At 31.0% G+C, this 23288-nt stretch overlaps 2 protein-coding genes across 3 annotated transcripts; both read right to left on the bottom strand.

Annotated features, from left to right (window-relative positions):
- Positions 1 to 8519: 8519 nt before the first annotated feature.
- Positions 8520 to 11670, bottom strand: LOC107953695 (EIN3-binding F-box protein 2). 2 transcript variants are annotated; one of them, XR_001699262.2, is made up of 3 exons: positions 11231 to 11670; positions 9047 to 11073; positions 8520 to 8961 (listed from the first exon to the last, which is right to left on the bottom strand). XR_001699262.2 is itself a non-coding variant. In XM_016889081.2 (2 exons), exons 1-2 carry the CDS (start codon positions 11253 to 11255, stop codon positions 9986 to 9988), a joined length of 1113 nt encoding a protein of 370 aa, XP_016744570.2. In that variant the 5' UTR covers positions 11256 to 11670; the 3' UTR covers positions 8520 to 9985. The 2 variants fall into 2 exon arrangements, 1 of the variants encoding a protein (XP_016744570.2); XM_016889081.2 differs by having other exon boundaries at positions 8520 to 11073.
- On the bottom strand, positions 8850 to 9967 carry LOC121219481 (EIN3-binding F-box protein 1). The gene is made up of 3 exons (XM_041097729.1): positions 9266 to 9967; positions 9059 to 9204; positions 8850 to 8961 (listed from the first exon to the last, which is right to left on the bottom strand). The coding sequence occupies exons 1-3, from the start codon at positions 9965 to 9967 to the stop codon at positions 8850 to 8852; spliced, it is 960 nt and encodes a 319-aa protein (XP_040953663.1).
- Positions 11671 to 23288: the final 11618 nt, after the last annotated feature.

Below are 23288 nucleotides of genomic sequence, written 5' to 3'. Positions count from 1 at the left end.
AGTGTCATGTTGGTTACATGGCTGTATTATTTCATGAAAGCCTGTGTCAGGTCTTTCCATGAGTTGATTTTGGCACGGCTGAGCTGGTTGTACCACTTGACGACCGACCCGATCAAACTATCCTAGAAGTAGTAAATTAATAATTGGTCATTATTGACGTATCCCATCATTCTTTGGCAGAACATTGTGATATGGGCTTCAGAACAACTAATCCCATTATATTTTTTGAATTCTGGAGTTTTGAATTTTGGTGGGAGTACTAGATCAGGGACTAAATTCAACTCTTTAGCATCAACCCCGCAGAGGTAATCGACATTCTCCATAGCTCAAATTTCTCTTCTAACCACTTGTACCGATCTTCTAGTTGTTTTGGTAGTTCTACCTTTGCTCTATCCATTTCGGCCATGTCATCCAAATTGAGAATAACTGGGTTAGTTGGATTATCCCCGGGGTTAAAACCTGAACCTGTTGGGTAATTCACCGGTGCTGAAGTGCTGGCTTGATATTGTTAAGGTCTTATGGTAACGGGTACCCTTCGTGGATATGTATCTAGTTGGGCTTAGACATTTACTAGGGTGAAGTCTAGGGGTATACAAGGGCTTCATTATCATCCCCAGAGTTATTTAGAATACTTTTCCCTTTTTCAGTCCCTCCGGTCAGCAATTGGGTCAACTGGCTTATCCAAAAGGCACTCCATTCAACGTATTCATCTTGGAGACTCTGGAGAATTGCCATCTATTTCTCCTTCTAAATGTCATCTCGCCTTGGCGTAGCAACGAATTCTTTCAACGGATAGCAGGTTTTAGAGAATACTTGATAATAGACCTTTTTTACCTTCCAAAAGTGGTTGTGAAACCAAGCTAGCAAGAGTTGTGCACACCTGATAAATCTTTCTTCGCCCGTTCTCCGGCATGCATTCAAAGATCTAAAAGTTTCGGCCAAAATTATCGAGACGGGCATGACCCTTTTATCAAGTCGATCAAATAAATCTAAAATTGTATCATCTATGTGCCCTAGCGCTTTGGGAAAGATGACCAACCCGTAAATACTCAAGGCAAAGACGTTAACTCTTTTCTTCATATCCGGATGTACCAAAATCAAATCCCGTAAACTTTTCCAAATGATGCATTTACTATATCCCTTTTGTTTAATTTGAGCCGTGACCCATTGCTCACTTATTCCCGTTATTGTCATTAGCCTCTTCAAGAAAGTCGAGACGTTGGCGGCTCTAGAATAAGCTTTGTCGGCTTAGATCCTCGGGAAACAGAGCAGAGTTGTGTACTCTTCTACGGTGGCACCAAGTTTACCTTCTAAAAGTAAAGCAGCTATAGGCGGAATTCTATTATTGGGCTAGAGCTCGGAATAAATGCTTATCCACTTTGACATGAAGTAAATAAAGTAAATCACCATAGTTAAAATAGAATAACTGCTTGGTTTCGTCATCCCATTGGTCTCATATCTCTTTCAACTCTTAGAGATTATTCTAAGTCATATTGATGCGAGTGAAATCTCACAATTCTGACATATATCTTGTTGTGTCTTCTCAGACCATATTCAGATGGTCGCATTGTCTTCCACTTTATCAAGAAATCTCTTTTCCATTACAAGCTTTCTATTTAGCAATTGAATGTGAATCAACACCCTTTTTATGATGAAAATGCAATGCAATTACAACCAAAACAAAACGAAACAAGTCAGTACATTTCATACAAAGCTAGAATTTAAAGCAAGCCAAAAATAATACATAGAGCACCTATTTGGGTAACCACTAGAGGTTCGGTATGGCTCTATCTAGGGTAGGTTATTAGGGCTCATTAATGTGGTTTAGTTCTAAAGCAAGGGTACCTGAACCAACAGATTCATCAATCCTCACCTATTATAGGATCATACGGATCGAGTTCGGTTTAGGGGAATACATTTCCTTATGGCTATACAGAGATGAAGATCTCATGGAAACATAGGTACGAATGTATCCCGAAAGGGATCCATTATCCTATACGGAGGTGTAGACCTCACGAAGGAATAGCTTCTCTTTCCCACTTAAAAAGGGCAAAATCGAACAATTATGCAATACGATATGCGGAAATATACCAAGAAACTCAAACCAATAAAGCAAACATATCATTATGTAACAAAATGATGAAGACTTGATTTACCATAAAAATGAATGATTAAATGCAATGAAGGGATCGTAAATTTAAACTAAATTATCAATTTTCGACAAAAAGACCAAAAGTAATCAACTCACGGCTTAACTCTCTTATTTTGTCCCAAGTGGAGTCACCAAGTTATTGAAACCTTTTTTTTTTGAAAATCGACTTTTGATTTTAAAACAAATGAAAATGGAGTCGCCACCAATCTTTTTTTATGAGGTGTGATCGGATCACCTCGTAATTTGATCGTTTGAATAAAAGGTTTGATTTACTAAAACAATGATTTTTGGTCTTCAAAATCCAGGAGATGGGTTCAGGAGTCGGTTACGCACGAGAAAGGTTTAGCACCTTTGTGACGCCCAAAATTGGTACCTAGTTGATTACTTAATATCTTAGTGTCGAGAATTCAAAATTTGAAAATAGTTTAAAACACGATCCCTTTTTGCATTAAGGCATTACCTAACTAAAGTAATTTTCGCAAAAAGGGCTTATTTCAAGTTAATCGAGAAGAAAGGATCATGTCTCGTAAGTTAGAACACAATGCCTTACATCCTCGAAAACAAGAACAAACACCAAAATCTTGTTTTTTTTAAAAAAAAAAGTAGATATTCAACTATCTCAGTTTTAGAAAGAAGTCATATTCTGCAAGTTAAGAACACGACTTTTCTAATTCTGAAATAATGAACATTACCTTGATTTAAAAAAGATTCCTTTTTTATGCATTGTGCAAAGACGAATGCAATATTTAAAGTAATGTGTATTTAACTTACTTGGGCATAGCATAAAAACGGATAAGAACATTTAAACACAACTCGTGACATTGATATAATAAAATAAAAAGGGAAGCGTATAAAAAATGAAATGATGATGTATGAAAAATATAAAATCTCATACTAACAAATGACAATGATATAACTATGATAGTGATAAAATACCAATTTGTAATAACGATGGTAAAGATCATATTGCAATTATTATTCTAATACTAATAATAAATAATGGAGGAAAGATAAATAATAATAATGTTAATAATAATACTAACAATAATAACGAAAACAAAAAATGTGCAAATAAATAAAAGTAAAAATGTAAACAATTTAATTTTTTTAGTATGTATAAAAATAAAGAAGTAATAAACAAATAGATAATAAAATAGTAATAATAATAAAGGCACAAAGAAACAAAAGAAAAAAATATTCGATAAAATAAATAAAGCAAAATTTGAATATTGAAACATGAAGGAATAACAAATAAATGAATAAAGGAATTAGAATAAAAAAGTAAATAAATGAATAATATATAAATAAATAAGTAAGTAAGTAAATGAATAAAATAAAAGGAATAATAAATAAATAAATAAAAGGAAACCGTTTATAAAAGGGTGGAAAATAAAAGACTAAATTGTAATTTAAATGAAATTAAATGGATAAGTCAGAATAAAATAAATAATAAAGGACTAAATTTAAAATATAACAAAATTGATAGTCTACATTATAAAGAAAAAGAACTTAAAGGACCAAATTAAAATAAGATAAGAACTTTAGGGGGTCAAAGGGTAATTATCCCCCTTATATTGACATGTGTTACTCCCCAAGAGTTCCACAGTGGGTCAAGGGACTAAATTGTTCAGGAATTTAAATTGTGGGGAGAAAATTAAATAAATAAAACTAAAAGGGATTAAATTAAAAGAATGAAAAAAATAGAAGGACCAAAGCTAAAAATATCCCCTCCCCTTTTGCTTTTCAAAAAAATCTCCTTTAACATTTTTTTCTCTGAAATTTTCTTTAGGCCGGCCATGGGAGCCGCCATTGCTCTGCCGCGGCCACCGGTCATTAGCAATGGTGGCCGTCGTCTCCGGTGACCGAAAAATTTCAAAATCTCCTTTTGTCCCTTTTTTTAAGAACCCCGTTTTGGGGTTAAAATCGTCAAAAAATTGAGGAAATCGGGCCGACAGTCAAGAAACCTTTCGATTTCTCCCTCCTTCGACGACAGAAAAAAGGTAAAAAATGGCTCCTTTCTTTTTTATTTCTTTCCTATATCTATTTCGGAAAAAATAAAAATAAAAATATCACCTTTTTGTATCTGATTTTGCTTATATTTCGATTGCTTCTCTCAGTTTTTGTATTCAAGTCTCGAATATATTCAATTTTCTCTTTTTTTTTTGAAAAAAAAACCCCTTAATACAATTTTTTTCTCTAGCTTTTATAGCCGATTTACAATATTATTTTTTCTATTTTTCTACTGTTTTGTACTGTTGTTTGCTGTCTTTTCTTCCTTTTTCTTGCAGGGGGTGGTTGAGGATGACGGTGGCAGAGCAGTTGATAGTGGCAAGCACTAGGGTGCGGCGATGGCTCTAGGCTAGAGTTTTTGTTTAGTCTTTTGAAGATTTAGTGCCGTGGGATTTAGGGTTTTTTTTTTAATTTGGGCTATTTGGGCTTGTAATATATGAGGCCCTATTTGTAAATAGACTATTTTTTTTTAATTTGGACTTTATGATTATTATTATTATTATTATTTTTGGTATGTTTTCTGTTTGGGCCCGGGCTAAATTAGGTAAGGATTTAGAAGTTCCTCGTCATTTTGCTGATAATAGTAATTTATTTCATCTTACACCTCCTCATTGGGCACCATAATAACTTGTAACTGGTTTTCTTTGGGTTGTTGTTGGGACGTAAACTGTAGGGGATAATGGAGTTAGCGTACATAGCATATAATACCTAATTCCACCTGATTTCCATTCTATTTTACCATAGGGAAAGCGAAATTCAAGGGTGTCACGTACACCAAATTTTGCAAATTTTCATACAGTGATACTTATATATATTGAGTTAATTGATTAAGGAAAATTTAACATTGTTAATAAAGGTTAAGGTTTTGGATACGCGAATTTCTAGTTTTACCATATGTAGTTGACATGGGTGGGTTTTGTATGGTTATATCTGTTTGTGCTTTGTATTAATTTAATTCTACATTGTATTTACTTGGCCATGTATTTATAATTGTGATAGTATTATATTTGTACTTGTAAACCCTCAATCTTTTAAATAAAATAGGAGAATATTTATATCTTTTAATATTATTTATTTAAGAAAATTGCATCTTAAAAAAGGTTAAAATATGCTTCAAATTTTTATACCCTTCGTACATTTAGAATTTAATTCCTCTGTGTCTCAAATTTTAAAAATCAAGTTTTTAAAATTAATTTAAATTCCTTAAAATATAAATAGATAAACTAAATTCTAAATATATTAACGTTTAAAGCACAATTTTTTATGCAAATAACCACTGATTATAGTAGCATTTTAATAAAAGAAAAAAATCTAGGGATGATTTCAAAATTTGAGAAAAATTGATGATTTAAAATTTTAATATGGGTTTTATAAAAAGAAATATGTATATTCACATTTGAATAGAAGAAGCGTAAAATATAGGATTTTAGTTTTACCCATTTAGTGAGTATAAAGTAATGTAGCACACATTATATATAGCAATTTCATAAAAATTAGCAATTAAACAGTCACATATATATTTAAAAAGAAGTTGGTCTTTTTTTGTTCTATACTAATTTAATATGTTCCTATTTTTTATATTTATTAATTTAATTTTTCATAGTCGCTTTTATTTTTCTAAAAGAAAATTTAATTTAATATGGGATTTTATGTTTGTGAATCAAAGTCGACTAAAATTAAATCACAATAATGAAACGGGACATAGGTTGAGTAAGGTTATTTTAAAAAGTTGAGGTAATTGCAGGGTGTGGGAATGCCTCTAATTTTAACCTAACTTCATCAATATAAGCCATCTATGATTCTGATTCTGTAAAAGCAGCCAGCCCACTTCAAGTTCTGCTTTAAATAAATAAAGAAAGAAAGCTGCTGCTACTTTGTTTTTGTTTAATTTTTAAATTTTGGTTTGAAAAGTAAATATCTAAGAAAAGTCAAAAGCCATTGCCTACGTGAAAAGTAGAAATAGGACCACCCTTTGCTACTTCATCTCAGCTCGGTTCAACATCCTCAGAATCTCTAACAAAAAGCACTACTAAAGCTATATGGTGAAAACGCTAGGTTTTCGATATATATATATTATGCATTCAAATGTTTGACTGAATTTTTACGTATTAATTATTCTGAAACTACTTTTTATATGTTTTTTGGGTTAATGGTGAGCAATATGATTAGATTCATGAAAATAAAGAGGCAGGCAATTAGGGCATCACGCAAAAACAGCTGGTGAAGTGGGAATGTGGTCTCCATCTGTTCTTTTCTCAAACTTTAGAAATATTGCACCCTTTTCTCTTTGATTGAATAAGAAACCTCAATGGATCCACTACTACCCTGGATATAGTAAGCATGGCATTTGAGAAATATAATCCTTAATTACTTTTTAAGTGCATTTCAAAGGAGAGGGACAACTACATCTTTTTGAGAATAAAGAAGACCATATGTCAAGACTCACACCCAGCAACCCACTTAAGGGTTTAATACATGAACATACCTAAAAAGTTTAAAAGTAATACTATAATAGGAAAGCATCCAATGCGATGTGTAAGAGCACCATTGATTAGATGAGAGCTCCTCGGTAACTTCTTAATAAGATACTAATGGACTTGGAACCTGATCAGGGTTGATGACATTTGAGATGTTCAATACTAAGTTAGCAGTATGTATTATATACTTTGTTAGACTAAATTCTAATCTTACTTTTTAATAAAGTTTTGTAATAATAAACAAAATAAATAAAAAAAACTAATTATACAATTTAAAAATTCAAAAATTCTCAATTTAATCTCCTTCACTTAATTACAATTGCAATAAGTAAGAGAAATGAAAGTAAAGAAAGGTAACTATATTCCTTGATTGTCAATGTCGTGAGATTGTGTATTAATACATTTGAAAAACACATTTATACCATTTAATAGGGTTAGGTGGATATATTTTAGAACGTAATTTAAAGTATCTATTGAGATTATTTGTAACTATCGGATCAAAAAGAATTTGAATTTGTCTATATAAGTAGAGGCTCCCGTCCCTCATTTGTACACAAGCTAACTTTGAGAGTTAATAAAAACACTTCCACATTCTCTCATATTCTCTTGTGCTATCTAAATTCCTTTTATGTGCTTGTCTAAATTAAGTGTGTAAATCATCTCTCAAGCAAAAATCAAAGGTTGATTTAGACTTGTTGGAACTGAGCTTAAGTCCGCAACACTAGCACGTTGTTGTATCTTGTTTGATACTTGAGTAAATTTTCAAGTAATGTCTCTCAACAGTTATTGATATACTATTATGTTTCCTTTTGGTAGTTCTACAAGAATTTTTGTGCTAAACTAGAAAGCATCATTTGAAAACCGATCTTAGAAGTCCTAGCTTTTGTAGAACAATGACTTACTGATCCCTTTTCAACGGTTGTGATGCAAAATCAGTGACTTGCAAATAGGTTAAAAGGAAGCAATTTCTTTCCAGCTAAGCTTCCCAACAACATGAGGGTCATGCTGTAAAATTGTCTACTACGTAGACGATTAAATTGATACCACATATTCATTCTGATTTTAGGGGTTTAATTTTTAAAGTTAGGAACCGATAAATGATTTTTTTATTATTCATATATATATTTTTATATTTGTTTATAATTTATTAGTTTTTTATATAAGTTTTTATAATTTTTTTAAAAAAATAAAATCTTTATGATTTATTAGAATTTTTTATAAGTTATTATGATATTTATAATTTTTTATTTTTATTTATTTTTTAAATATTTTTTTGAGGAAAATGAAAGGTTAATCCTGGAACTGTCTAATTGGTCTGTTAATTTATATTAAGTCATCATGATAAAAGATGAAAATTATTAACTAAGGGGCTTAATTAATGTTTTTGATTAAGAAAAGGGATTGTATGAAACTGTGATCCCACGTTATATTTATATCCCTTACCAATAGAAGAATGACAAATCAATTTTTTTGTCGGCTGAAAATTAGGAGGAAAAATCTAATTTGTCATTCTTCTATTGGAAAAAGAATAGGATGACGTGAAATCATAATTTCATATGATCCTTCCTCTTTTCTCTTTTGATTAAGGGCAAAAACTTAATTATACGGATTTAAATTGAGAGGGTTAATTGATTCTTTTAGTCATATAAGCCATCACAAAATTTGCAGCAATCCGCACTACTGTTATCCATCAGTGAATCGCTCTCCCTACTAAATTCCTATTGTTACAAGGATTTGGAGAAAGAAAATCATGCCAAGTGTTTTGGCCAAAAAAATAAATCCCAATGTTTAATCGGTGATGCGAGTTACAACAATTAAACAAGGAGTTACTAAAGCCAAACGTTCAACACCATGGTTCTACAATCAATAAGATAAAAGTATAAAGAAAAAAGCATAGAAAGTTTCATTGATGATAACAGTGTAGTTGCAGTCGTAGAATTCATATCATATACAAGGAAAAAGGCTACACGAAGATTCGGATTTGAACCGAAATGCCCAAAGCAACCACTACGGTGATACCGATAAAAAGAAACACAGAATCACCCCTGCAGGAGTTTCAAACACTGGCAGACCTTTGAAAAAGATGATTAAAAACTAAGATGGACAGATCCAAATACCAGTTTTCATAGGACCAGAAATGAAAGAAAGCATTTCGACGAAAATGTACGATAAAAGCTAAAACACCAAGTTGGGATGAAGAGCTACGATGATCATGAGAGGAAACTTAAACCCATGACTCGATGACAGAATTCTCCAGGACCCATGGCTATGAAACTGCCTCTGGCAATTGGGGGCTTCATAGATATAACAGGCTGAGAAAGCCTGCAAAAAAAGAAAAAAAAGGTGATGGATCGAAAAACAGCCAAACAGCCAAAGTCCCCAGGAAAACACCAAATCATAGAGCTACCAGCATGATCACTTTGCTGGACCGAAAACTTGTGTGCTGAATTTAGGAGTTTGATATTTCTCCCATCCTTTACGACATATAATGTACTTGTTCGGATCTGGCTCTGGGCTCAACAGCCCTCTTTGATTAGAAAAGGATGTCACATCTCCACAAGCTCTCTACAAGCAGCTCAACAGTTCGAGCACTGATTGAATTGCAGTGCTGGAGATTCAATCCCACCAGGGTTTTGCCCAATTGTTTTAGGAAAGGCATGCTTTTGTTTGAAACTCCCAAACAGCCTGAAAACGAAACGACTTGCAAATTGAGTTGCTCTGCATGAGATAAGGCAGCAACACCGGAGTCGGAGATTGCACACCTGGAGACATCCAAATCACTGAGGAAAACACAATTATCTGCAACTGCCACCAAACTTGCATCTGTAATCCTGGGGCAACCATCAAGATTGAGCAATTCAAGGGTTCCACCATGTAGCCTGGTCAAGGCCAAAACTATCTCATCTGTCAAATTTAAGCAGCCGCTCAAGTTCACCTTTGCAAGTCCTTCCCTGCAACTCTCCAGAAGAGGCAAAAGACCTGCATCTGTGATGCCATAAAGTCCACTCAGATCTACATGTTGAAGCAGAGGGCACAAATTGCCCACCATAGCCAGGCTGGCAGTCCCAAACCCGGGGCAGTTCTTTACGGACAAGGATTTAAGTGAATTGCAAGGGGAGGACAAAGGAGTATCCAAGGATACATCCCTAATTCCCATACACTTTACAAGAGCAAGAGATTTTAATCCACAGTTTGAGAGGAAACCAATAATCCCAGATTGTGTGACCTTGTTGCACTCCTCCAATTGCAGGCACTCAAGAGAACCTTGGGACTTGGAGAAAGCCAGCAAGCCATCATCCGAGACAAATCTACAACTGCGAAGGCACATCTGCTTCAGGTTTGCACATCATTTTCCCATGGCTTCAAGACTAACATCTGTTAGCCCCCGGCATGAAGTAATCATCAAAGATACCAACTTTTGCAAACCCTGAGCGTTACCCATGACCCAAAATCCTTTCTCGCTCACATTTCGTAAACCACTGAACATTAGATTTGTCACAGACTTACCGTAGTATCCTATCACAGAAAGAGAAAAATCTGAGATTTTTAATCCCTCAAGCTTGACCTTTGAAAGGACAGAGGATGCTAATGAAAACAGGCTTGAAACTCCATGATCTCCCACAAGTGGACAGTCCTTGATAGAGATGGACTGCAGCTTGGGGCAAAGCTTTCCGACAGCTTGGAGGCTCTCATTACCAATCTTTGGACAAGATTCAATGCTTAAAGCGGTCAAATTAAGACAGTTCTCTGCAATCGCAATCAGACCCTTGCTTGAAACTGCAGAGCACTGGCAAAGGTCAAGCTTCTCCAACAAATGGCATTCTTTAGCTATCTCATACAGACCTACATCTCCAACATGAGGGACGTTCCACAAAGAAAGTGACTTGAGAGAAGGGCAACCGCGGGCTATGGAAGATAGACCAAAGTTAGTTACTCCGCAAGAAGAGTTGCTTCCACGAATAGAAAGCTTTCCCAGTCCACCACGACCACTGGTTCCAACAGCAACTGCAGCAAGCCTCACATCAGTTGCTTTCTTCCCTTCCAAGCACCTTGTAAGATACCCACCATTTTCATTAGATGAGATTGTCTCGATGGCATAAGAAACCGAATCAATATTCTCCTTGACCACCTTTGATGACCCGTATTCACCCTTGCGAATGCTGCTCAGAAGCCTAAGCCACCGCTTTGAGACGCAAGCACACAAGCTCCTTTCTCTGCCACTAGGAAGTCGCTTGAAGATCTCAAAAATACATTCACCGGGAAGGTCATTGATTGATGGTTGCTTGTTCTGCTCAAAATCAGTTTCCCGAAAGAGAAATGGGGCACTAATACGAACTCTTTTATGAGGAGGCCAATACACATCCGCTTGGGAACTGATTGAACACAATCTGCCCAACTCTATAGAGTTTTTTCTAATAAAAAATTCATCATCACCTGAAATTCCAGTAGACCTACAATAAGTGGTTTCCGTATAAAGCATAAACTTCAAACAATTTAATCAATCTCAGAATTATAAATAGATCTAATAAATTCATAGCTAACTTTTTACCCACTAAAACAAGAAGAAAACAAATAAAAAAGAATAGCTTACCGCTGTAATTAACAAGAGCAGGCATGGTTGAACCTCAAAGAAGGCACCTTTGTGAGAAGCCTCTAATCCCAAAACGGAACACTCAACAAGGGAAGACGTTAATAAACAGACCAAGTATAACCCTTGAAAGCTTGAATGCATCAGAACTTGTTTAAAACAATGAGCTCAGAAACCCCAATAAGTAGGGGGGGAAAGATGGAAAGAAAGAAGAAGAAAAACGAGAACTATTACATGAAACAAAACACAAGTATTCTATTTATTTGGTTTGAAGAAAAGAAGAGAGATGTTGTGTTGGGAAATTTCCACGTTATTATTATTTTAAATATTCATGTTTTTGTTGCAGATACATTAACAGACAGCTTTCTGCTACATGCAATGTACCTTCAGAAACTTGTTGTTTCTTTTCTTTTCTCAGTCCAACCAAACGCCCCATTAGTACATTACCGGCCACTATAGTCAACTTTATTGAATTAAATAATCAAAATTCAATTGATTGGTGTAAATTGGATTTGAATATGCAGAAGTGCATAATTAGTCATAGGTAATTTTAGATATTGTGTTAAAAAGAAGAGATATTATCATAACCTATAATAGAGGTATTTAAGCTTAGTTTTAAGACCACTAATGTGTATTTATTATAATATAATTATTATTATTTTATGAAGTAAAATATCCCAAGGTCTATGTAGTATAAGATAAGAAATAATTTAATGAAACTATTTTGTTTTTCTTTTACAAAAGAGAGCATCCGCCTTCGAACTTAGGGAAAGCAACGCCCTTAGTGTCCGGCTTCAACAGTGGAACTACCTCGCGTGGTGGTTGGTCAAATAGATACAAACTACAAAGTTCACTGCAGCTCACAACGCCAATTGTGGTGCATCGACACTCATACAATAAAATGCAACAAACATGTACTATTTAATGAAACAATTTAATACATACTTGACTTAAAATGGTAAGATTAAATGCAATTTAAGACCGCGTTAACTAGGAAAAATTCATAATTACAACATTTATGGATATGTATAAATTTATCATTGATCAAATTTGAAAATATTGGATAAATTTAATCTCGTTTGATCCTAATATTTTTATACTTCACAACATGATATTTTTGTCGTTAGATTAAGAGATTGTGGACGACATTTATCATATCTAAATTGAACAAAAAATTATATATACGATATATTTAATTTAAAATAAATTCAAAGACTTTTTGATCATATAAATTAAAATATGAATTTGGAGAATTTGTGGTTAACGTAATTGATGAGTAATAGAAGGATCCTGACAAAGACATGTCGGCGTTAACGAGGATAATTGAATTTGTAAATTTCGGTTGTCGTTAACTAATGTTTATAAATATAAATTTAATGTTTTCTTGTTCCAATTTTTCAGCATAGCATTGCCAAATTATTGAGTGACTACTTGGAAAGTGGGATTACATCTAACTATTCTTCTTATATTTCGATTCCAACAATTTACATGATATATCATGTCACACTCTTTTATAATTATAAAATTTAATGATTCTTAAAATAATTTGTTGTGGTTATTTAAGTTGTTAATAGTAATAAAGAGAATAAAGAATAGAAAATAATAGCTTGACTCAAGAATAAACGATCAATTTCTGATAGAAAAGAAGGTTCCATTGGAACTATTATTTATTTTAGGGTGTCTTGACTCCCTTTTTTTTACTTGAAGAGAGAGAGAGAGTGGCGAATCTAAGGGTTGGAAGGGCCTAGCCCTCTCTAAAATGAAATTTTTTTAATTAAGCCTATTTATAGTTTATAAAATTTTAAATTAGTAATGATAAAAATACATTTTGCCTCTCAAAAAAATGATAAAAATTTGATTTAATTCTTTAAAAATTATAAAAATATAGGCTATTAAAATAGTAAAATTACATTTCTATCGTAAAAATATACAATTTAATTTCAATCCCAATTTTTTTTTCTGACATCGTTCCTTGTCGGATCGTGCCCAATCATAATATTTAAACAAATATAATAGATTAGTCTTGGTTTTTACCCTTTTTGCACGTATCATTCTGACATGCACATTTGTTCTCACAAATGAATCAACTTATCATTTAGCTAATTAGGTTATCAAAAGCCCTAAAAAGAATAACATAAATTAAAATAACATGTAAGATGGGATGGAAGAGAACATGGTCAAATGAATCTGTTGAAATTCAAGCAATCTTAGTATCCTTTGAGTATAAAATTTGTTGTTTTACCTTTTCTTTCTTTTCTTACTAGCTAGTTTCAAAATATTCATTGTATGTGCATGAATCCTGAATTTCTAATGTGCATGCATATTAACTTCTACGGAAATATCATGCAAAAAGTTTTCCCTTTTGGAGGGCTTGAGTTTTTCAAAGATGAACACTCAGTCCAAACATAAATTTATAAAATTTAGGTTGTCTAAAACATTAATTTTCAAACTAATTAGTAGTTATATATTTTTTAATTGATAGAAAATGTTGATAATGTGATGGATGTGAAAAAGATATAACTTTTGGGTTGTTTTTGGTACCTTTGCTGTCCTTGGCAGGTGATTGTTATTTTTGTGATGTTTACTCGTGTTCATGCACCTTTGAAGTTTGGGATTCTTTGGAAATTTCATGGAATCCTTTTGTTTCAAGCCCTGCCTTTGACCAGATTCATTTTTAGAATATTGATAATGTTGTTTGTGCATGTGGATTAGATTAAGCATTTTAAGAGAGTTTCGGCGTCTTGATCACTTGAACAAATATAATATATAATAGATAGTCGCACGTCATCGACTGACGCTTAGGCCGACATGCGGGATGGTTTGCTGAAAACCCTCGGCTGATGAATGAATTAAAATATTAAATCATTCAACGACCACCACACTTCGTCTTTGTTTTCTTGGTTCACAGAATTGGAACATCTTTATTAAAGAAAAAACTAGTTTCTTTTGCTTATTTTTTACTTTATGGGGCAGCAAATTGCTATGCTTCTGGCCCTACTATAACATCATCTCTTGGCTTGGTGAGCTAGACTTATTTGAGCCCCTAAAGTTGATCATATTTGATCTTTAACCTCGAGAATTTGCCTGCTTGCTTGCCTATGGTGTAAACTAACATTTTCAACTCTGTTTTCTCAACTCATTTGCTCAATTAAAGCTCATACAAGTTTTTAGTTTGATTTGATATTTTTAAAGGTTATCTAGTAACCAAATTGATAGAACTTATAAACGTGAAGGGTTAAATTTATTGAATTATTTAGAATTAGGGTCAAATTAATAGAATACGTAAGTATTGATGAGGACTAAATATGTTATTGTACTAGTTACAAAAAAACCCACGTCAGTATTTTCATTAACAATTTAACGACTAGTGACCAAAACATGAATGAATACAAATGTTAGTACCTAAATTGAAAATTTTTAAAGTTAAGTAACCAAAACAATAACACGAACATAGTTGGGTGACGGTTTGTATAATTTACCCTATATATTATGAAAAAGTATAAAATATAATAATTATATATTTATATAAATAAAATTATGTGTTTATATTTGATTATAATTATAAGGCTCAAATATGCATTTAGTCCCCTCAACTTGACATATTCTCTCAAGTTGGTACTTATGATTTTTTTTCTTAAGTTGGTACCCGAATTTTCATTCCGTCAAGGGTTTTGGTACCTTTATATAATAATGATAAATATGGAACTCATGAACTCTTAGGTTGTGACACGTGGCATTGACGATGTCATAGTCTATTTTTTATAAATATTATTGTCGAAACCGTTTTTTTGAAAACAAATCTTTTGGTTGTCGACTTTAAAAATCAAAACTGGAGTCGCCACCGATCCTTTATTAAGGTGTGATCGGCCCACCTTAAAAAATAATTTTGGTCTGCGAAATTTGAGAAAATAGGTTCGCGAGTCAGTTACGCACGAGGAAGGATTAGCACCCTCGTAACGCCCAAAATTGGTACCAAATTGATTCTTTTAAAATGCCTTGGTGTCAAAAATTTGAAAAGATTTTAAAATGAACCTTTTATTTCATGAATGAATTAAAATAATAAGACATTCTTATTTCAAAGAAATAAAACACCACACCCAGTAAGTTAGGGCACAATGTTTTTAATTCTCCAAAATATCCGAATATTGCCTTTTGCTTTTGAAAATTCTTATTTCGAGAAGAAAATGTCATGACCAGTAAGTTAGGACCCAACATCTTAAATTCCCGAGAATAAGCTTCTATTAAAATTTGCGAATTTATTGCAAAACAATTACTTGGCTTTCTAAATTCATCGAAAAATAATCGCAATCCAGTAAGTTAGGACACAATCTTTCCCGAGAATCATGAATGCCAAATACTTTGGAAATTTGTAACAAAAAAATGATGATTTTAATGCTTCGATAAAACCAAAATACGCATTTCTTTTTAAAAAAAAAAGGATATGCTAGAGGGGTAATGCATAACATGAGATCAACATTCTAATGCATATATGAATAAACATTTACGAATATATACAAGTGGGTATAATATACAAATAAATTTATAAACAAAAAAGGTACATCAAATCAAAAAAAACCAATAATAAATGCATGTATATATGTGTACGAGAATCATGAAAATAAAATGAAGATAGAAAAATGTATATGTGTATATATTTACAAAATAAAGTATATAAAAGTTTTAAAAAGAGATGAAAATATACATAAAAACGTATGAATAAAAGATATGCATGTATTCATAAAAGCCTTTAAAAAATGCATATATATTTAAAAATGCGTATCTATTATATATAAATGTATGTGTGTTTAATACATAAAAAAATGCATATATATATTGTAAAAAAACATGCGTATTTAAAACATGTATGTGTACATAATTTTAAAAAAGAAATACATAAGTATATATATAAAAAATGTGTATTTTGAAAAAAAAAATTGTGAATATAAATATAAATGTGTGCACATAAGTCACGAAAATAAAATATAAAATATGAATAAAAAATAAGTATAATACATTAATAAATTATGGGTATATATATGTATATAAAAAAATATGGAGATAGAATAAAGTAAAAAAAAGTATATATATAATATATATGTATTTAAAACGTGTAAAATATATATTGCATATATGCGTAATAAGAGTATAATAATAAATAGTAATGTACAACAATAGAAATAATAATAATAACAATAACAATAAAACAATATAATATAATATAGCATAATTATGATAAAAAACAAAATGGATTAAATTGAATTAAAAATGAAAGAAATGGGGCAGATTTAGAATAAATTTAAAAAGAAAGGACCCAATTGAATGCGCGCCTGACAACGGAGGACCAAAAGGGAAATTATCCCGTCCTTTCAAAAAGCCGCGTAGCAAGGGACCAAATCAAAATAAAAATAAACTATGCGGCCCAATTTCTAAAATATGTAAAAAGGATTTAATTAAAAAGCGCTGAAAAACGGAAGGGCCAATTGCGCAAAAAGACCATGTGACGTTAGAGCGCGCGGATCCTCCCCTTCGGGTCGGGTCACCGCACGGGTCACACCATACGGTGCCGTTTTGGGGCCACAGAAACAGGCTCTAAACGACGTCGTTTTGCGATCGTTACAAAACCTTAAAATTTCCAAAAAACCAACTCATTTTCTTTTTTTCCAAACAGCAGAGACCTCTGCTAGGGTTTCATACCCAAATGCCCCACTTAATGCCACAGCCGTTCACCACCCTTTCGTCGCGAGTTCATCGCGATCGGTGACCGGAGGCACGCCAAGTGTTTTTTTTAAAACCCCTCCTAGCAGAATCGACGGCAAAGGTAATCCCTTCTTTTCCTTTTTATTTCGTTTAAAAAAACATAAAACGCAAAAGAAAGAAAATAATAATAAAATGAAACTAAAAGAACCCGATTCACCTTAAAACGTTGTATTTACTGCTTTTCTTTCAATTTTTTTTGTCTATTTCTCTGTATTTTTTTATTTTCCTCTCCCTTTTACAAGATAAAAGTCGGCCTTTTATAGCCAGAAAAAGAAAATAAAATAAACAAAAAATGCTATTTTCTGCTTGTTTTCTTCCTTCAGGCTCTTTGAGTCCGCTTTTTCAGGTATCGTGGAGATTACGGCGCGTGCGTGGAGGAGCTAGTCCTGAATCGTGCGTCGATCGGGGTCTATTGGAGGCATTGGGGCTACTTGCGGCGCTGAAGCAAAGAGAGCTAGGGTTTCTTAGGGTTTTTTGTTTTTTTTATTATTAGGCTGATGTCTGTATTGGGCTTAGGTTAGTTTTGTTATTGGGCCACTTATTTGTCGGGCTTTAGACGAGTTTAGGCCTGCTATTAAGAAACTAAAACTGCCTGCTTTGTTTTTGTTTGGGCCCGGGCAATTTAGGCTTGTACAATTATAAAAAAGTATTTAATTTAAAATAAATTATAAAAATATATATGTATCTATCTTTTTAAAATATTACAAAAATTAAAATAAATCTAAAGATCAAGTTAGAAAAATTGAAAACCTAGAAAATTTACATCTTTTTCTAAATAAAATTACAAACAAATTAGATAAAGGTAAATTTTACAATAAATTTTTTGTTTAGAATGTGTTTAGATTATTACAAGATTTTTTCAAGTTGACAAGAATGCAAAAGGTGATGATTTGAAAAAGGCTTATAAAGCTTCTTTTTTTTGTTTGTTTTTGTTTTTTTTTCTTTTGATTTGTTAATTATTTGTTAGGTTTCATACAAAAAATTGGATTTCTCTTGTTGACACCATTTTTTTGTATAAAAACGGGGTCAATTTGAATTTTGAAAACGAAAGCGAAAAAACGGGAGTCGCCACCAATCTTTTTGATAAGGTGTGATTGGATCACCTTGAAAAATGGTTATTTTTAATAAACAGTTTAATTTTATTAAAACAACGAGTTTGGTCCACAAAATTCAAAAAAATAGGTTCGGGAGTCGGTTACGTACGAGAAGGATTAGCACCCTCGTAACGCCCAAAATTGGTACCTAGTTGATTAGCTAATGTCTTGATGTCGAAAATTGAAAACTTTGAAAAATTTTAAAAATACGATCCTTGTATTAAAATATTAAAAAAATTTAGAAAAGAAACATATTTCACGTTATTCGAGAAAGAGAACCATATCCAGTAAGTTAGGGCACAATGTCTCGAATTTTTGATACGTAAAAATGCTCATTTAAAAGATATTTATTTATCTCGGATTTAAAAAAGGGATCACGACCAGTAAGTTAGGACACGATCTTTTTAATTCCCGAGATCGTTTAAAACTTGAGTTTGAAAGGATTCACGTATTTAGATTTATTTTGAAAATCGAAACCCAATAAGTTAGGGCACGACTCCCTCAAAAATCTAAACATTGAATATTGCCTTTATTATTTTAGAAAAATTTTCGTCCCGGGAAAACAACATGTCATATCCAATGCGTTAGGACACGACGTATTGAATTCCCGATAACGCTTTTATTTTTTGAAAGAATAATCTCGATTGTTTGGATTCAACGAAGAAAAATCGGAACCCAATACGTTAGGGCTCGATTCTTTCGAAGATCCCAAATACCGATTATTACTTATATTTTTTTTAAAATTATTTTTTGAAATCTGAATAATGAAAATGTAAATGAAGAAATAAACAAAGAAAATGTATAAAACTATAAAAATATAAAAGATATATATATATGTGTTATAAAATATGAAAATATAAGTATTTGCATATATATGAGTAGATTATAAAATATAAGTATGTACATTATAAGAACGTGTATATGTACATAAACATAAAAATTCTAAGATAAAACAATGTGCATATATATATATACTTATACAAATTAAAAAAAATATGTACGTACATATATTATAAAAACTTATTCACATATACATACATACTTAGAAATTGTAAAATAATAACAAGAATATGTATATATAAGCATATGTGAAACAGGACATGTACGCATGTATGTATATAGATACGGATGGTAGAAACATAGGCATATAAATATAAATACTTAAAATGTGTATATAAATACATACATATATAAATTATAAAATAGATAATATAATCATGTATATATATTATTAAATATTAGACATATATACGTGTATATATATAGGATTAAAATGCAATTTAAACTAAATTGACAGGATAAATTAAAGAAAAAATAAACCAAACGTAGGGACTAATTTCAAAGGCACGAAAGACGTGAAGGATTAATTGGGGAAATATCCCGCACCAACCAAACGGCGCCGTTCCAAGGAAGTGCATGTACATGGTCTGGGGATTAAATTAAAACAAAAGGAAATTTTGCGGCCGAAATTACAAATAATAAAGGAATCGCATTGAAAACGGCATAAAGGTGGAGGGGCTTATTGAGCAAATATCCCCTCAAGCCTAAACACTCGGATCCCTTTGCTGGAGCAGGTCGAATTTTCGGGTCAGGAGCTAAACGATGCCGTTTTGGCGTTTTAAAGGGCTGAGCAAAACGACGCCGTTTTGCTTCCCTATTTAAACCAATTTTTTTTCAAAAACTTTCATTTTTCTTTCTTCTTCAAAAAAAATCCCCAAAAATCCTCTCAACTCTCCCCTTTCTCTCCAAGCGCCGGCCTAGGGTCCGGCCGAAAGCCACCGCATCGGCGGCGGGGAGACCAAAACTTTCATTTTGAGTTCTGTGTTTTGAATTTATCAAAATCACAAATTTACATATAAATTTATTAAGATTTCTAGGTTTCTTTTGACTTTTGATTAACCTATTTGTCTGTGAATTTCTAAGTTTTAAACACGGTTTAGGGGTTTCAAATACAAAATTTTTGAAATTTCTCTCTAATTCACCCTTATTATTTTCAACACATCTCTCTTCTCCTTAAAAAAGAGAACTTAAAATTAAAATTAGAAGCAAACTTGTTCAATTTCCATCCCCCTCGAATGGATGGTATGAATCGGAGATGAAAGAGATGCACGATTGGTAGTTAGATTAGGAGAGGTGAGAGGCCCTTTTCCGTGTTTAAATGTGTTTATATAAATACATAGAAATAATATTATATGTTTTTATATAAAAGTCACATCATCACTTCCGTTAATCATTTAATGGTGAGTGATCAAAATAGAAACAATCTAAAACATTAATGACAAATTTGAAATATTTTATAGTTTAATGATCAAAACAGAAACATGCGGTTGACTAATTCTATAATTTACCATTTTTATTTTACTTAATAACTGTGACATTTCATTATACAATGATAATGTATTAAATATTATTACTTAATAAATTCATAATTATTATACTTCCCGAATATATATTACATTGAATATTATACTCAACTAATTCATAATACACAATTTATATAGCAAATGAAATCTGAATCCAACTTTTCAATTTCAATTCTCTAATGTAACATAACTAAAATTTCATTGCATGTCGTAAGCGCCTTACTCTCTTCTTGTTATGGTTTTTAGACTAATCCATCAATCGAATCGAGAATTATTCAGAGTTTAGGTTGGTTGATTTGTGAACTAGTATATATTATGTTATAAAAAATTATATTAATTATATATTTATATTTATATTAAATTACTAACTCAATAACAATTAAACCCATTACTCAAAACCTAAAAAAAATTTACCCAACCCAAAATATAAAGTTTTAAAAATTATATTTAATACAATAAAATATTTATTTATTTATAATATAATAAAACATTTATTATATTTATGATAATGTCTTTAAATATAAATATTTTTTAATGTATTTTTAAAGTGTTAGAAATTTTTTTATTTTAATGAATTTAGTGTATTATATTTTTAAAAAAATTATTTTAACATAAAAATTAATATGAAAAAATAAATATGAACAAGTCAGGTCGGGTCCAAATTTATCTTTCTTAAATTAGACCGGACTTAGAAAAAAAATAAACCTACTTTTTGAGATGGGTTGGATTGAAACTTAAAAATTAATCTAAATCCCCTCAGAAAACTAAGATTTAAAATTTAGTTTAATTCTCATCGTGTTCCTGAGATTAATGTTAATAATAATAAAAAAAGGTATTCCAGTGGACTGAGTCAATCAATTGAATGATTACGAGAGTATGAATGCGACAACGTGTGTCAACAAATGGTCATTTCATATTTGGTTATAACTAAATAAAATTGATTAGAGAAGTATATAATATAACATTTTATTAAAAAATTATATTTTCAAAAGAAAATTAAGTTAAAATTAAAAGAAAAGTTGTATTTAATTGAGTAACCTTTTTATTGAGTAATTTTTTCTCAAAATTGAAAACAACAGTTTTTTTATAAAAATAATATAAAAATTAATTAAATACAAAAATAGATTGTGAAAAATTATTTATAAAAATGGGTCGTTTGTTACAGTAATCATCAGTGGCACCACTCTCTCCTTTTTTAGTCAATCATCAGCTAATTGTTAGTCTTTAAAAACAATTTGTAAGTGCCGCTACTATATCAAGCGGTACTTATATATAGTTTTCAAAATACCCATAAAAATATAAGCATACATGGTGAGAAAAAGAACCTAAAAAAATACATATAATATTATGGAAAAGTACAAAATATAATATTATTTTTTTATATTATAATTTTTGGTTTTTTTCTCACTATGTATACTTATATTTTCATGGTTATTTTAAAAAATACATACGAATACCGTGTATACCCATTAATTTTTTTTTTAAAAAGTAACTCGCAACATGTGGGCTGAACCTTTTACTAAGTTTTTGTACCTTTAATTTCACTTAAAATTTTGCTTTCCAATTATGAAAACTAATTAATTAAAATAACAAAGACGGAAAGTGTCATATAAATCCCATGAATTGCATTTTATCATTTTTACTTAATAAATGGTAGTCCTTGTATGTTAAAAAAAGAAAGAAAGTGTAAATCGACCATTTCGTTAAAAATCTATCTATACGTGTTATTAAGTGATGATTTGATTTTTTTCAATTTTTTTATATAAGTGACCTAAAATTAAAGGATGGATAGAAGTATATAAAAGTATCATGATAGCCCCTGTATTAAGATTTGGATTGCATTTTAACTCTTTTACTAAAAAATGTGCATATTAACCGTTATATGTTAAATCAAATAGTAAATTGATCATTCTATTAAAAATTATATTCATTTCTACTATTAAATGCTAACGTGGCTAATGGAGAAACCAAACACTAACATGTGTAACTAATATCATAATATTAAGAATTTTTTAAAATTCTTCAAATTCTAATGTCCATCATTAGATAAGTTTGATTTAATTTATTATAATTCTTAATAAATTTAAATAATTTTGTATAATTATGTGTACTTTTTTTTAATTATTTAAGAAATAACTCTAGAATAAATCTAGATAAATTGTTGTCTAGGGTCATTTGAAGCTGGACAGCCAGATGTTAAATTTCATTATGGATGTTGTTTTAGTTTTTTTTAATAGTTTCAAAAATTTTATAAATTTTAGTAGTTTTTAAATAATTTTCTATAATTTTTTTATAATTATTTAAAAAATAATGTCTATAATAAATCTGAACAATTATTCGTCTAAGTTCATGTGAACATGAACAATCATTTGCATAGGTTCATCTTGGTCGTGCTTTTTAAATAATTATTAAAAATTTATTTATTTTTAATTTTAAATATTTGTTGAATGAGGTAAACGTGGCACAATTATGTATTGCTATTTGGTTGTTCTATTAGACACATCATCACTTAAAAGTATAAATTGGTAAAGTTTTTAATATAAAGTATAAGAACTAATTTACCCATATCTTGAGTAGAGGCCGGGATAAAATACAATTTGATTTCTAGTACAGAGCTCCATGGTATTTTTACATAATCTTATTTATCCTTTAAATCCATCCCACTTATATAAAATAACTTAACAATATATATGGATAGAATTTTTAACAAAAAGTTTAATTTACACTTTTTTTTTCTTTCTATTGTAAATAATTAATTTACTTATTTTTTAAATTTAATATTTAATTTAAAGACATAAGGATAAAAAACTTTAATGATAGCATTTCTTTTTAGAAACCAGTTAACAT

The sequence above is a fragment of the Gossypium hirsutum genome, chromosome D07 (genome assembly GCF_007990345.1).
Source record: "Gossypium hirsutum isolate 1008001.06 chromosome D07, Gossypium_hirsutum_v2.1, whole genome shotgun sequence".
NCBI lineage: Eukaryota > Viridiplantae > Streptophyta > Magnoliopsida > Malvales > Malvaceae > Gossypium > Gossypium hirsutum.
Note: the sequence above shows the minus strand (reverse complement) of the source record. Positions and strands in the feature narration are given on the sequence as shown.

Coding starts and splice junctions, on each gene's coding strand:
- LOC107953695 (XM_016889081.2), bottom strand. CDS start 11,255: ATGCCTGCTCTTGTTAATTACAGCG. Junction 11,074..11,230: donor TGCTCTTGTTAATTACAGCG/GTAAGCTATTCT, acceptor CTGGAATTTCAG/GTGATGATGAATTTTTTATT.
- LOC121219481 (XM_041097729.1), bottom strand. CDS start 9,967: ATGTGCCTTCGCAGTTGTAGATTTGTCTCGGATGATGGCTTGCTGGCT. Junction 9,205..9,265: donor AACAATTGGGCAAAACCCTG/GTGGGATTGAAT, acceptor AGCTGCTTGTAG/AGAGCTTGTGGAGATGTGAC. Junction 8,962..9,058: donor CAAGTTTTCGGTCCAGCAAA/GTGATCATGCTG, acceptor CTTTTTTTGCAG/GCTTTCTCAGCCTGTTATAT.